This window comes from Psammomys obesus, unplaced genomic scaffold (genome assembly GCF_907164565.1).
Source record: "Psammomys obesus unplaced genomic scaffold, mPsaObe1.curated_primary_1811, whole genome shotgun sequence".
NCBI classification, from domain to species: Eukaryota; Metazoa; Chordata; class Mammalia; order Rodentia; family Muridae; genus Psammomys; species Psammomys obesus.
In genome coordinates, this window is record NW_026596158.1 from 270,706 (window position 1) to 284,149 (window position 13,444).

The 13,444-nt window shown below is 56.2% G+C and overlaps 1 protein-coding gene across 3 annotated transcripts in view; it reads right to left on the minus strand.

The window, feature by feature from the left end:
- Nucleotides 1-13,444, minus strand: part of Sptbn4 (spectrin beta, non-erythrocytic 4) — a 90,380-nt gene that overhangs the window by 5,691 nt on the left and 71,245 nt on the right. For all 3 annotated transcript variants that reach the window (XM_055595001.1, XM_055595002.1, XM_055595000.1), the window contains 11 exons: nt 12,704-12,793; nt 8,068-8,352; nt 7,845-7,975; nt 6,782-6,986; nt 5,763-6,143; nt 4,351-4,595; nt 3,393-3,531; nt 3,221-3,305; nt 2,447-2,643; nt 1,105-1,697; nt 291-363 (listed from right to left, as the gene is read on the minus strand). In XM_055595001.1, coding sequence (XP_055450976.1) covers nt 291-363; nt 1,105-1,697; nt 2,447-2,643; nt 3,221-3,305; nt 3,393-3,531; nt 4,351-4,595; nt 5,763-6,143; nt 6,782-6,986; nt 7,845-7,975; nt 8,068-8,352; nt 12,704-12,793 — 2,424 coding nt within the window. The remainder of the gene's footprint in view (nt 1-290; nt 364-1,104; nt 1,698-2,446; nt 2,644-3,220; nt 3,306-3,392; nt 3,532-4,350; nt 4,596-5,762; nt 6,144-6,781; nt 6,987-7,844; nt 7,976-8,067; nt 8,353-12,703; nt 12,794-13,444) is intronic.

Consider the following 13,444-nt stretch of genomic DNA (forward strand, 5'->3'; position numbering starts at 1 on the left):
CGGGTTCTCAGGAGGTAGAGGGTGCATGGAATTCCTGTGTGAGGAATCTCTGGGTGCTTTCGTGTGTGGCTGGTGAGAAAATTGGGGACCCCATAGGCTGGAGTCTAACATAGATGGGAAAAGCCTCCTGGGTCTGTGCCTCCATCCTTCTAAGGGAGACTATGGGGCCCCTATTGGTGGCAAGGTCAGGAAGGAGCTTGGGCCTGGGTAACGGTTGCCTCCGAGATCCTGGCCGCTAAGAGGGCTTCGACCCCCCAGACCCACCCACCCATTCCAGTAGCTCAACTTACCACCCCAGCAGGGAGCCCTGGGCCTGCCTCTTTCTCCTGAAGCTGCTCCACGATATCAGCCAGCGTGGCCTTCCTGCAGGGCAAGAGGCGAGAGACCCGAATCAGACGCTGGGCCTTGGCTGGACAACTCAGCGGTCCCAAAAGTGTGCGGGCCTTGCACACCGTGGGCATTCCTGACACATCTGTCCACTCAATGGACAACCAAATCCCCTCCCAGGGATTTCTATTTGTTTGACCTTATTTTGTATTTTTCTTTTTTTAGGTTTATTTCTGTGCAGGAGCATGGTTACTGTATGCATGGCTGGTGCCCTCAGGGGCCGGAGGAAGGCGCTGGGTTCCCCTGGAGCTGGAGTTCATGTGTTTGTGAGCCGTCCAGCTGTGGGTGCTGGGAACCAGACTTCGGTCCTCTGGAGAGCAGCAAGTGCTCTTAACCACTGAGCCGTCTCTTCAGGCATGTATGAATCAGGGTCTCACGCAGCCAGACTGACCTCTGGCCTCCCTGAGAATAACCGTGAGCTCCTGCTCTCCCTCCTCCACCTCCCAAGTGATGGCGGCGCGGTCCATTTGTTTGTTTTGGAGACGGCCCCGGCGCTCAGCGGGGGTTCCGGGCAGCCTGGTCCTCCTTCCCTCCCAAGAGCTGGGATGGCTCTCTTTGGTCTCCACACCCTGCAGGCCGCCAGCTCCGCCGGAGCGGAGGGCAGGCTGGCGCCGTCCAGCCTGGAAACGGTCCCTCGAGCCTCCGCGTGCCCTGGAATCGCCCTCGGTGTCTGGGGTCTTGGCTGCCCCGCCCGCCTCCCCGCCCCGGGGCCCTCACCCTTTCACCGGCTCCCCTCTGGGGGTCTCCTGCTCGCTGGACTCCTGGCGCTCCAGCCTCCGCTCGCGCCGCTCGCGCCGCCTCTCCATCTGCTCGTAGCGCCCCAGAGTAAGGCTGTGCGGCCCGTCGTGGTCCGCGGACTCCTGGCGCTCGGGCCTCCGCCTCCGCGCCGCCTCCTCGGGTTGGTCGGCGGCCTCCTGGCGCTCGGGCCGTCGCCTCCGCGGCGGCTCCTCCGCGCGGTCCGCGGCCTCCTGGCGCTCCGGCCGGGGCCGCGCCTGCTCCGACCCCGCCAGCGGCTCCGCCGGCTCCGGCGCCACGGCCTCCGCCTTCCCCGAGGCCTCGGGCAGCCGGTCGATGCGCGGCTGCAGGCGCTCGGGCTTCAGCTCCTGGCGCACGTACCCGACCCGGGTCCGCACCTCCGCCGACAGCGTGTCCGAGGCCCTGCGGGCCAAGGACTCCAGGCCCCTCTCATAGCCCCCCGGGCGGAGCAGCGGAGCCGCCTTGGCCGCCAGCTCCGTGGGGTCCCCAAAGAACTTGCGCCCCAGCAGCGGGGTGGGTGGCTGCTTGCTCTGCTCGGCCTTGAGCTTCTCGATCTGGGGGGGAAAGGTCGGCTCAGGTTGGAGGGTGGGCGGGTGGGGGAACGGCTCGCGGCGGCCATTCCCCTCCTCTGCTCCACGCAGCCCCTCGGAGAGGCGGGGTGTCGGCCCCTCCATCCCACTCTGCCCCAAACACCCAGCTTCGAGAGGTAGAGCGGTCTCGCTCCTCTATCTCTGTGACTCTCTCTGCTCCCCCACCCCCACCCCCGCTGTTCGGTATCTGTGGCCCAGAGGGGCTGCAAACTCGCTGTTACTGAGGACGACTTTGAACCAACTTCTGATCTCCCTGCCTCCACTCCTCAATGCTGGGACACAGGCGTGTGCCACCACACCTGACAGCTACATCGGCTCCTTCTCTGGGTGCTTCTGTGACCTCCCAGCTCCCCACCTTTTCCTTAACTGTCCCCCTCAGGACCTCAAGACTTTTCCTGAATCACAAATGTTTTTGATTCACAGCATACAAGTTTCATGTGGGGCTCCTCCAGACCTTTGTCTTGCAAAGGGCTTCTGGGTTCCCACGGGCCCCTCGGATCTCCTCTCTCATCTCCTAGCAGCAACATACTTTTCCTCATCAAAACTCTTGGCCTCCTCTCGGCTCTTAGCTGGCAGTTACAGGTCTGTCCCCCCTCACTGAGAGCCCGGTAAGGCTCTATGCCCAGTTCTGCCCAGCGCAGGGTTGGGCTCTCACGCCCGTGTGCCAGGCTAGCATGGCAGGGCAGCGGGTGGGAGCGGATCTGGGGTCTGACCGTGGTCAAGCGCCGCAGAGAGCTGAACCTCTCCTCCCACGCCGCGGCCGCCTTCCGGAAGGCCTCGTGTCTGCGGATCAGCTGCTCCACCTCGTCCACGCTGCTGCCCAGCTCGCGGCTCTGCAGGAGCGGCTCCTGGGCCGTGAGCCAGGCATCGGCCACCACGGCCTCCTGTGCAAACTGGTGCACCTCCAGCACTGGGGGCAGGAACCACCGTGAGGGGCTAAGTGATTGCAGGCCTTTCTGGGGCGGGGCGGGGGCTATAGTTTTCCGGCCTCCCAGACCCTTGGGCTACTTACTCCCAGGCCAGCCTTGGGAATAAGGGAGACGAGGAATATTTAAAATACACATATTGTATTTATTGTGTGAGTGTGAGACTGAGTTCCTGTGGGGGCCAGAGGACAATTATATGGGATCCAGGACTCGCCAAGGAGGTCCTGGGAATCAAACCCAGATCACCAGGCCTGGCACAAGTGACTTTATTCGCTGAGCCATCTCCCTGCACTAGGCACTGGCGCTGTTTTGTTGCTTTGAGACAGATGTCTGGGGACTACAGAAATGTGCCACCACACTGAACCCAGGGCTTCCTGCCTCCCCGCAAGGACTGAGGCACCTGAGCCTCCCCCTCAGCCTCCCCCAGGGATCCGCCACCCCAGGCCTAAAGGGACCCGAGCGTGCTCACGTCCCTTTTCACCCTCTGGCCTTGGCCAGGCATGCTGAGGCTGAGGCCCCCCACCCCCGTCCCTGAGGCCCACCAGCTAGGCCCCTACTCACTCTGCTGTAGCCACTCCCAGTGGCGGTCCCACTTCTCCGACACCTCCTCCTTCCGGCTTCCCAGCTTGTCCAGCTGTGCCTGGATCTGGGGGTGTGTAGGTGGGTGAGCAAGGCACCGGGGTTCGCAGAAGGTGGGAGCAGGGGCGCCCCTCCCCTGCACCGCTCCCCCCACCTCGTCAGCCATGGTGCTCTTGTTGAGCAGCAGGGAGCGGCCGAGCTCCTGGCAGGCCGCCAGCTCGGGCCCGCGAGCCTCCAGCTCCGTCTTCAGGGCCTGGTGGTAGTTCATAAGCAGCTCCACCGAGGACACATCCCTGCAGGGGACAGGGACCTATGCCGCAGGCAGTCACCCTCAGGACAGCGACCTCGTCTGCCAAGTTCCGAGGGCCTCGGGCGTCCACTAATGCAACGACTGGAAGGTGCCACGTTTTCGCTCTAGCGCACCTCGCATCTCAAGCCCCCCTTCCTGCCTTCTCTCTCCCTCCGCCAGGGACTCCCGCAGCACAGGCTGGCCTGGAACTGGCTATGTAGCCAAAGATGACACGAGCCCCTGAAATCCCTGCCCTCACCTCCTACGGGGCGGGGTTACAGGAGTGCAACTCTACACCCAGCTGTGCTTTGAACTCGCAAAAAAGAAAACAAAATAACTTTTTTAACCTGGGGTTCCTCTCATGCAGCCCAACTTTCCTCAAACTCCCCTGCCTCCGCCTTCTCGGTGTCGGATGCAAGCACAGGCCACCCGACCCGGGTGTGCAGGCCTGTGCTGCCAGGCCGAGCTCAGGTTTGGTTTCGGCTGGACGGCGTGCGAGAAACTAAGGGCTCTGCTGGCTTAGCTGCATCTGCTCATCTACAGGGACAAATGATCCGGCAGCTTTCCCTTGCGCCTGTCCAGGCCTTGGCCATCCCAAACTGACATGCCCACAGTGTGGACACCCTGATAGGATCGAGGGCACGAAGCACCCGGTGCAAGGCATACAAAGAATCCTCATACATCCGAAGCGCCAAGGGCCGTCGGTGGCACGCAGGTGCGCTGCCAGGCGTTTCCTGGGCAGGGGGCTCTGGGGGGGGGGGGTCTAAGCGGCTACCGAGGACGGCTAGCGGCAGGCAAAAGCCCAGAGCGGGGTAAGGGGCACCTGGGTTTGTCAGCCGCCCCGATCTGGCCCGCGATGCCGTCCATCCAGGAGAGCAGGTCGCGGGCCTGGCTGTGGAAGCGCAGGGCGTCGGCCGTGGAGCTGACGTGCAGACGAGCGTCCTCACAGGCCGCCAGCAGCTCCTTCCAGCCCTGCAACACCTCCTGCTCGCGGCTGGCGATGGCCTCGGCGTGCTCGCCCGCGTACACCGTCCGCAGCTGGGCCGCGCCCTCCTGCAGCTGCCGTACCTGAGGGGCGTGCCAGGCCACCGCAGCCGCCGTGAGCTGGCACAGGCTCAGCCCCTGTGTTCCTCTCCCCATCCCGCCCTCCTCCGACGCCTGTGGGCCATGCCCCTCCCTCTGTCCCCGCCGCAGCGGCCCACACTCCATCTCCGTAACGCGGGCTCCTCCCCGCCCCCGTAGCCCAGGTTCTGCCCCTCCCTCCCTTTTAAAAGATTAATTTATTTATACATATGAGCACTCTATTTGCATGTATGCCTGAATGACAGAAGAGGGCATCAGATCCCATTACAGACGGTTGTGAACCACCACACGGGTGCTGGGAATTGAACTCAGGACTTTTGGAAGAGCAGACAGTGCTCTTAACCGCTGAGTCATCGCTCCAGCCCAGACCCCTGCCTTTCAACCAAAGCTGCCCCCTTTCCTCACCGCCCTCTCCCTTCCCTAGGACTTTCCTAGGACGGCTCGCTCGCAGACTCAGGAGGCCCTGCTGCCTGCCTGGCCTTCACTGACCTGCCTGTGTTCTGCTTTTATCCTTACTACCAGGTTTCTTGCGTTTTGCTGCCTCAACTTTTGATCTCAGAACTCTGTTTCCGCGGGGCCCATGGCCTGCTTTTCCGCACAGGTCCCCTTTCTCTTCTCTCAGACCCATCTCATCTCCCCAGGAGGCCTCTCTCCAACCTGCTGTCTATTTGGTATAATTTCCATTTTCTCCCGTTCCCTTTACATCAGACCTCCTAGTCTTCTGCTAGTGACCCCGTTTCCAGATAGCGATCCAATTTTTGTTTGGAGACACAGTCTCACTGTGTAGTCAAGGCATAAGCTACCAAGCTCAGCTTGGACCTCTGATAGAGGCAGGAAGCTCACTGCCCGTTCAAGGCCAACCTGGTCTACATAACAAGCCTCAAGCCACCCAGGCTTCACAGTGAAACTCTGTCTTGAAAAAAACAAAAAACAAGAAAGAATAATAAGTTTTCGCACTGCTCCCCTCCCCCATCTCCACTGGACTTCCGGCACCACGCAGGACAGTCTACTTTCTGTCTGTCCACTTTCCCCTTGTCTCCAGGCTGCTCTCTCCGTCCACCGCCCGCCGGCCAACTCCACAGCAGCTCTTTGCCGCGCTGCCTGCTCCCCCAGGCTCACTTCTCGGCCACCCTGTGGCTGCCGCCAGCCTACCTGGGACACGAGGAGCTGCAGGTCATGCTCGAAGGCTCGCAGGGTCCGCTGCATGGAGCTGGCGCTGGGTCTGGGCTCCGGCGGGGCCGTGAGGCGGGGCAGCCGCCGGCGCTTCTCCTCGATCTGCCCCTGCAGCTCCCGGGCGTCGCTGAAGAACTTGTGCAGCTCCCGCGAGGCAGCCAGCAGCTGGGCCCGGGTGCCCATGAGCTCCAGCAGCTCGGCCCAGGCCTCGTTCAGCCCATCCTTCCACTCGGCCATGGTGGCCGCCGCGGTGTGCCCGCACTCGATCAGCTCGTCCACCATCTGGTTGACGGCCGCCAGCCGCTCTCGCCCCGCGGTGCCCGTCTCACTGGCAAACTCCGAGAACTTCTCCTGAAGCACCTGGGGTCAGGGCGAGGGGTGGCGGGTGACAGCGCCGCACCCCAGCCCCGTCCAGCCTGTTACCGTGCTACAGATAAGAATCCTGATAATCAGCATCATTGTAGTATTCCCCGCTCCCACCGCCCAGGGGCCAAGAGTGCGGTACAGTGTATGGATACATGTGTTTCAGGGCCGTGAGCCGGGATCATTAGAAAGGGGGATCCACAGCTGCCAGGGTTGTTGGTGTGGGGTGGTTTGAATGGGAACGGGCCCATAGGCTCGTGTGTTTGGATGCTCGGCCTCCAGTGGGTGGAACTGTCTGGGAAGGATTAGGAGGTGTGGCCTTGCTGGAGAAAGCGTATCCCTGTGGGGCAGCTGTGGGGTTTCAAAGGCTTGGATCATTTTCCCTGTGCCTCCCTCGGCCTCCTACTTTTGGATCAAAATGTGAACTCTTAGCTGTTCCTACCACATGGACTTTCTTTCTTTCTTTTCTTTTTTTTTTTTTTTTTTTTTTCCTTTTCTTTTCTTTTTTTGTCCCTGCCATCATGGACTCCAACCCTCTGAAATTGTAAGCCCAATTAAATATTTTCCTTTATAAGTTGCCTTGGTTCCAAGCGTGTTGTCATCACAGTAGAAAAGGCATTTTTAAGAGTCCTCACCGACACGTGCTCAAGGTCCTGGCCCAGCTCGGGCGAGCCGGCCACCACCTCCTTCTCGGCTATCCAGTGTTCCAGCTCGTCCACCTGCCGGCTGAGCTGGCGCAGCCAGTACTGCTGCTCCAGGCTCGCCCTGCGCTCCTCGCCCAGCTCCTTGAGCGCCACGTAGAGGCGGTCCACCTGAGACTGCCGCCGGCTGATCTGCTCACTGCCGGGGGAGACGGGGGACGGGAGAGCGCAGCTCAGAGACTTCCGGCAACCTCCCCCCTTAAGGCAGGACAGCCTCCTCCTGGCTCCCCGCCAGGGTCCCCTCCTAAGATTCCCTTCGGTGGGGCTATTTTCTTAAGTCTCACACAGACCTTCCTGGCGCTTACTGCTCTAGCGACGACGTAAGCGACGGTAAAAATAGCGTAGTAAGTTCTCTACGTAGCCAAGGATGGCTGGAACTCCTGGTCCCTCTCTACCGCTTCCATAGCTACATATACTTGCCTCCACCCAGCCGCACCCGGCATCTTTTATTGGATTTGTTAATTCACTCAGTTCCTGTCTTTGGTCCCTTATTGGTCCCTGGTGGTGTGGGCAGGGTTCCTAACTTCCTCTCTCAAGATCCGGCTGAAGGTTCACCAGAGGGCTGAAGGCTTCTGGACTACTGGACTACTGGACTTGGGTCTGTAGTCCCTTCCCACCCCAGGCCAAGCCCCCTAGAGGCTCATTTAGCTCACATTACCTAGGGAGGCTCAGGCTAGGCCCCATTCCGATCTCCGCACTCCAGGTTTTCCAATCATCCCAGACATTGTAACTAGACAACTCTTGCCTGTCCTGGTTACAAGTGACCTCTCCGTCTCCGTCTCTCTTCAGCTGCCCTCCCCACGCCCCATAAGGCTCTCACTGTGCGACCCACTCTGACCCTGAACTCTCTCTATCGACCGGGCTGGCCTCGAGCTGGCAGCAGGCCTCTTGCCCCTGAGTGCTGGGAACACATAAACGGCTCGTCTAGCCTGCTGCTCTAACTCGGTCCTGGCTCCTGGGCCCTTCCCTCGGGACAGCCCCGCCCCCGCCCGCCCACCTGTCTGGATGGCCCCTCTCCAGCAGCGCCCGGCACTGGCGCGATAGCTGCGCGATGCTTTCTTCGTAGTTCTCCACGCCCTGCTCGAGCTGCAGGTGCTTCTTGAGCAGCTGCAGGGTGCTCTGCTCATCCTGGGGACGAAGACGCTCGCGATGAGGCGGCAGCGGCCGGGCTGCCCGGCTCCGGCGTCCCCAGACCCCCTCAACCCCCGTGCTGGGCGCACCTTGCCCTTGTCCTCACTCATCATGAGCAGCTCCTGCTCGCCCAGCCAAGCCTCCACTTCCGCCACGTCGAAGTAGTACTGCTCCACCTGGAAGGCGGCGTCCAGCATCTGCTGCCGCCGCTCGGCCGCCTCGCGCAGGCCGGCCCACGCGCTCTGCAGCTGCTCCAGGCCGCGGCGCACCGCCTCCGCCTCCGCCTCCGGGCTGCGCAGCGAGGCCAGCGCGCCCGCGCGCTCCAGCACCTCCTCCAGGCGCGGCCCGTGCGCCTGGATCTCCCGCCGCAGGCCCTGCAGGCGAGACGCCGCGTGTGGAAAGGAAGCGCAGAGATCCCACGACACCCCGAGCCCCGCTGCGACCCGCAGGCCTAGGTGGGAAACAGGCCTGCCTGGCAGGCGAAGCGCTGAAAACGGGGCGGGGGGGAGAAGGGGGGACACACGGGACTCCAAACACGGCTCTGGACTCACAGCAGCTGCCCTCACAGGTCCTGCCCACGGTTGAGCTACCGAGGAGGGCAGCTCGCAGGGGTAGCCGGCTCAGGAGGCACTACCCCTAGCTGAGGCTCTAGTGGCAGCTTATGGCTGAGGACAGGACGGTCATCTTTCCTGAGCGCTGTAGCCCCAGGCACAGTAGGGCCGCGTTAACTGGACGCAGTACAGTTTAAAAAGAGTTAAAACGGGAAAAATGTCGGCCTGCTGTTTCATCCCACTAATCCCAGCCCTTGCGTGGCAGAGGCAGGCGGGTCTCCATGAGTTCCAGGCCAGCCTGGACCAAACTGTGAGACCCTAATCTCAAAACAACAAACTACAGAGCAGGGCATGGTGGCCCACACCTGTAATCTCAGGGGGAGGCAGAGGCAGGAGGATCTCTGTGAGTTCCAGGCCAGCCTGGGCTGCAAAGAGAGTCCAGGACAGCAAAGGCTATCCAAAGAAACCTGTCTCGAAAAATAAAAAACAAACAATAATAATAGTTTTTAAAAAAATCATTAAGTGGGGTAGGGGATTGTGGGTGAGCTTAGGGAAGTTAGGAAAGGGAGATGGGGAGGTGGCTATATCCATAATATATTATATACATATATGAAAACCTCGGTGAATAATTAAAATAAACATAACACAACTTTAAACTGAAGGGGGGAGTAGGGAAGCCCAGTGGTGCAGGCCTGCAAACCCAGCTCTCCAGGAGAAGCAAGGCTTGGCCTGAACCACAGAGTATGTTCAAGGCCACATTGGGTAAATGGCTGAACCTCTATCTCAAAGTTAAACAAACAAACAAAAATCCTCCAGGTCTGTCAAAAAGGTTCAGCAGTGAAGGCATTCGCTGCAGGTCTGGATGACATGGGTTTGAACATACATGATAGAACCAGTTTCCACAAGTTGTCCTCTGAACTGCTCACACACGATGATACGCACACACAAATAATAAAGGTAAAAGAAATTTTAAAATAAAAAGTCTCTTTGAGAATAATACAACTTTAAAGAAAAAGCAACAAAGTCACAGTGGGGGCCTGCCACTAAGTCCGATGACCTGATCCCTGGGATTCACATGGTGGAAAGAGAGAAAGACTTCTGTAAATTGTCCTCTGACCTCCACACCTGGGCACATAGTCACACACACACTAAAATGTTTAAAACAAAGATAAACAAAACGGAAGCTCCACATTTGGCACACACGTATCCTCTCACTGTCTGGGAAGTTGAGGCAGGGGACCACGGGTTCATTGCCAGTGCCGGCCTACATAGCAAGACGCTGTCTCATGGCAGGGAGCGAGAGAAGGAGAGGAAGAAAAAAAGAAGTTAAAGCTGGGAGTGGTGACACAAGCCTGTGGTCCTAGCTCTCAGGGAGGCAGAGAAAGGCAGGCTTCTGTGAGTTCAAGGCCAGCCTGGTCTATAAAGAGAGTCCAGGACAGTCAAGGCTACACAGACAGACAGAAACCCTGTCTGTCTCACAAAACAAAATAAAACCAAAAAAACAAACAACCAAACAAACCAGAAAAGTTACAGAAAGGCTCTCTGCTCTCAGTGAATTTACCTTTGGCAACACACCCACCACACTGGCTTAAACACTCTATACTACCCAGATTCCCAGCTTACACTGTTTTCAGTAAAATGGACATTTATATAGAAATAATAGGAGAAAAGGATAGACTATTGAACATTCTCTTTAGATATAGAACTATTATCTTTCTCAAATATTTTTGATACATTGGTATAAAATTGTATTTATTGATACAGAAATAAGGCTATCTGATACATTGGCATAGATTGTTATATATTGATACAATTTTAAATTATTCTTGATACACATATGTATATATGTTTCTACTCTTGTATAAGGTATTGGACCTTTACAATTAATTTATAATACAAGGTTTATTTCCAGATTTTTTTTTAAAGTTGCTATTACAAACTGTTTAGGATGATTAAATAATGCAAATAGTCACTCAATCAAATTCATGGTCTTGTCACTTACTGGTCTAGGTTTTCACATAACTATACTATGGTTTAACAGATAGCAAGTAACTAGAAACAATGTTTGCCTGTTCAGATTTACGATGATAGATAACAATTAAACACTATGCAAATATAAGAGGCAGATGGTCTTCAAAAACCTCAGAGACATACAGAATATGGCATTTAAGGGTGTTTTTATTATTTTAAAGCCTCTTTGACAATGAGACAAGTCAACCCCTGGCAGCACCTCCAGCCTGCTTCAAAGAAGATGATAAGCACTGAAGAATCTCTGCTAGGAAATGACGTCAAGTGTGGCAAGGCCACTGTGAAAGCAATGCTCCCACTCACTGCAGACAGAATGCTGTCAGAAGATGGACAAGACTTGGATGCAGGCTGCATCGGCTCCCTAGCTCTGCCAAGACAGGGTAAACACGTCCTTCATAGTTTCTGCTTCACAAACATGTCTGCCAGATATACTGGGCCAGAAGGCCAAAGAGGATGGGCCAACGTTATAAAGAGATTTGGGGTGACTGTCCAGGCAGTGAACTGTCTCTGTCATTTTTATTATTTTGGAAGCTACCTACTGCATTTCCTACTTACTCGGGTATAATTTTATTCCTTCTCAAGTCTCTGATGGGAGTGAAGACCAGCGACTTACAGTTTTACGGTTAAACTTGGTTGCTTGGGAGTTAAGATGCCTTAAGGTCTAGAAAGGTGCTGGGACTTGAACCTGGTTCCTCTGGAGAGGCAGCTGGTGCTCTGAACTGCTCTGAACAGCCCCTATAGATTTAAGTCTTACCTAATAGGTTTTATAATTGTTTCGTTTTTCTTATGAAAGTTGGCCTTTTTACTGGGGGTTGGCCTGGTGCTATTATTCTAATGTTATTTCTTTTGCTCCCTAGGTCTGCTTGCTGTCTTTTATGAGCACTCACACACCCCAAATGGCGTTGTAACTCCTGCCTCCCAAATTACCCCTGATTAGATGATGAAATTGCTCAGCCTGGTTGAGCAGGGAGATGGAGGTGCAGCTGAGGGCAAATTTTTGGGGAGTTGAAGAAGAGAGCACAGGGAAAGAGAGGCAGGAGGGAGGACAGACAGTTTCTAGAGAACATTCTAGCTGCAGTCCTGGGGACTCTGGGTGGGTGAAAGGTAAGTAGAGTAAAAGGTCAGATATGCTCAGCTCTGTGTTTAGCTCTTGCGTACACAGTCTCCATGTACAGTTATCTGGGGAAATTGTTGACAGAGGAGTTAGTACACTTTATTAATAATATGAATGAATATTAACCGTTAATATTCATCAACAGAATGTGAGTGGCACCATCTCATGGACTGGGGTCTGGCTGAATAAAGAAAAGAGAAAGAGAGAAATGGGACACCCCTGTAATCTCAGGGTAGGGAGCTAGAGGCAAGAGGACGGGAGTTCAAGGACATCCTCACCTCTGGCCAGAACTGACTACATGAGAACATAAGACACTGTCTCAAGAGAAGGAAAAACAAAAGACAGAGAGAGAGAGAGAAAAGGGCACCAGCATCCATTTCTGCTTCCTGACTGCAGTGCTCTGGATGAGCTAATTATTAGTGTGTGGAAATTGAGGCACAGAAAGGCAATCAGAGATCCAGAGATTCTGTTTTCCTCCATGGGGCTCAAATTCCACTCTCCTGCCTTGAAAAGCTTAGGGGTCAACACTTGCTTACTGACTGTTTCTCTCATAGCCACTGAGCCACACCCCAGCCCCTCACTGGGGGGTCCTAGGCAGGGGCTCTACCACTGAGCCACATCCCCAGCCCCTCACTGGGGGATTCTAGGCAGGAGTTCTGTGCTGACACACATCCCAGCCCCTCACTGGGGGATTGTAGGCCTTTACCCACTGACCCATCATCTCACTGGCCTCCTTGTGTGAAATTTTGAGAGGGTAAGATGTCTTTGGTTTTGATGGTAACATGTGAACCTGAATCTGTTGGAGGCTTTCATCACCAAGTAAACAGAATACAGTGGCCTGAGAACAAAGTTAACTGAGAAACAACAGCAAAAATGAAGCTGAGACTCTTGTGACAACCCCAGGACGCACGTGGACAAGCATGCTATGGACGCTCTTATCAAGTAGACAGAGCATTCTCTCTCATGCCATTATTTTTCTAGCACTCACATCCCCATGCGCCCTACCTCACTCCCTCACCTGGCTCAGCTCACCTGGTTCTTTTTGATGTGCTGCTGGACAGCTTGCAAGCCATTGCCTCGCTCTGTCTGCATGGCCAGTGGCAGGCGCTCTTGAACCCATGCCTGGAAAGGACACAGCGGGGGTGGGGGTAGAGAGCGCACTCAAGAACTGCAGCCTCCGAGCTAACTTTCCAACCTCTTTACATGCCTCAGTGCCCTTTCTCACCCAAGGCCCGGGGCCAGTGCCTCCTGTGTGTGGCATTCCAGCCTGCTCTCTGCACTTGGGGCAGGCTCCTGCTTAGCCTTGGCCTCCAACATGCAGGCCCTCTTCCCGGAGTTCCGACTTTAAGCTTCCCTGAGCAGCTACAGCCCCACAGAGCCACCGTCGCGGCCCTCACCACCCTAGAGGGGCTCACTGTCTAGGGACAGACAACAGCTGCTGGCCCTCGCTTCGCCTAGTCACAGGGCCTGGTCAAGAATGAGTGAAAGGGGACACAAGCGAGTGGATTAATGACTGAGCTGTGGATAGATAAATGAGATGGAGGAAGATGAGTGGAGTGCAGGATCAAGACCAACGCGAGAAAGGGAGAATGACTTCATGGCACACTTTCAATCCCGGCACTTGGGGGGTGGAGGCAGGAGGATCAAGAAAAGTAAAAAGTCAACCTAAGCTACAGAGCCAGTCCCAGGCAAGCCTGGACCACATGAGACAAGAAAGAAAGAAAGAAAGAAAGAAAGAAAGAAAGAAAGAAAGAAAGAAAGAAAGAAAGAAAG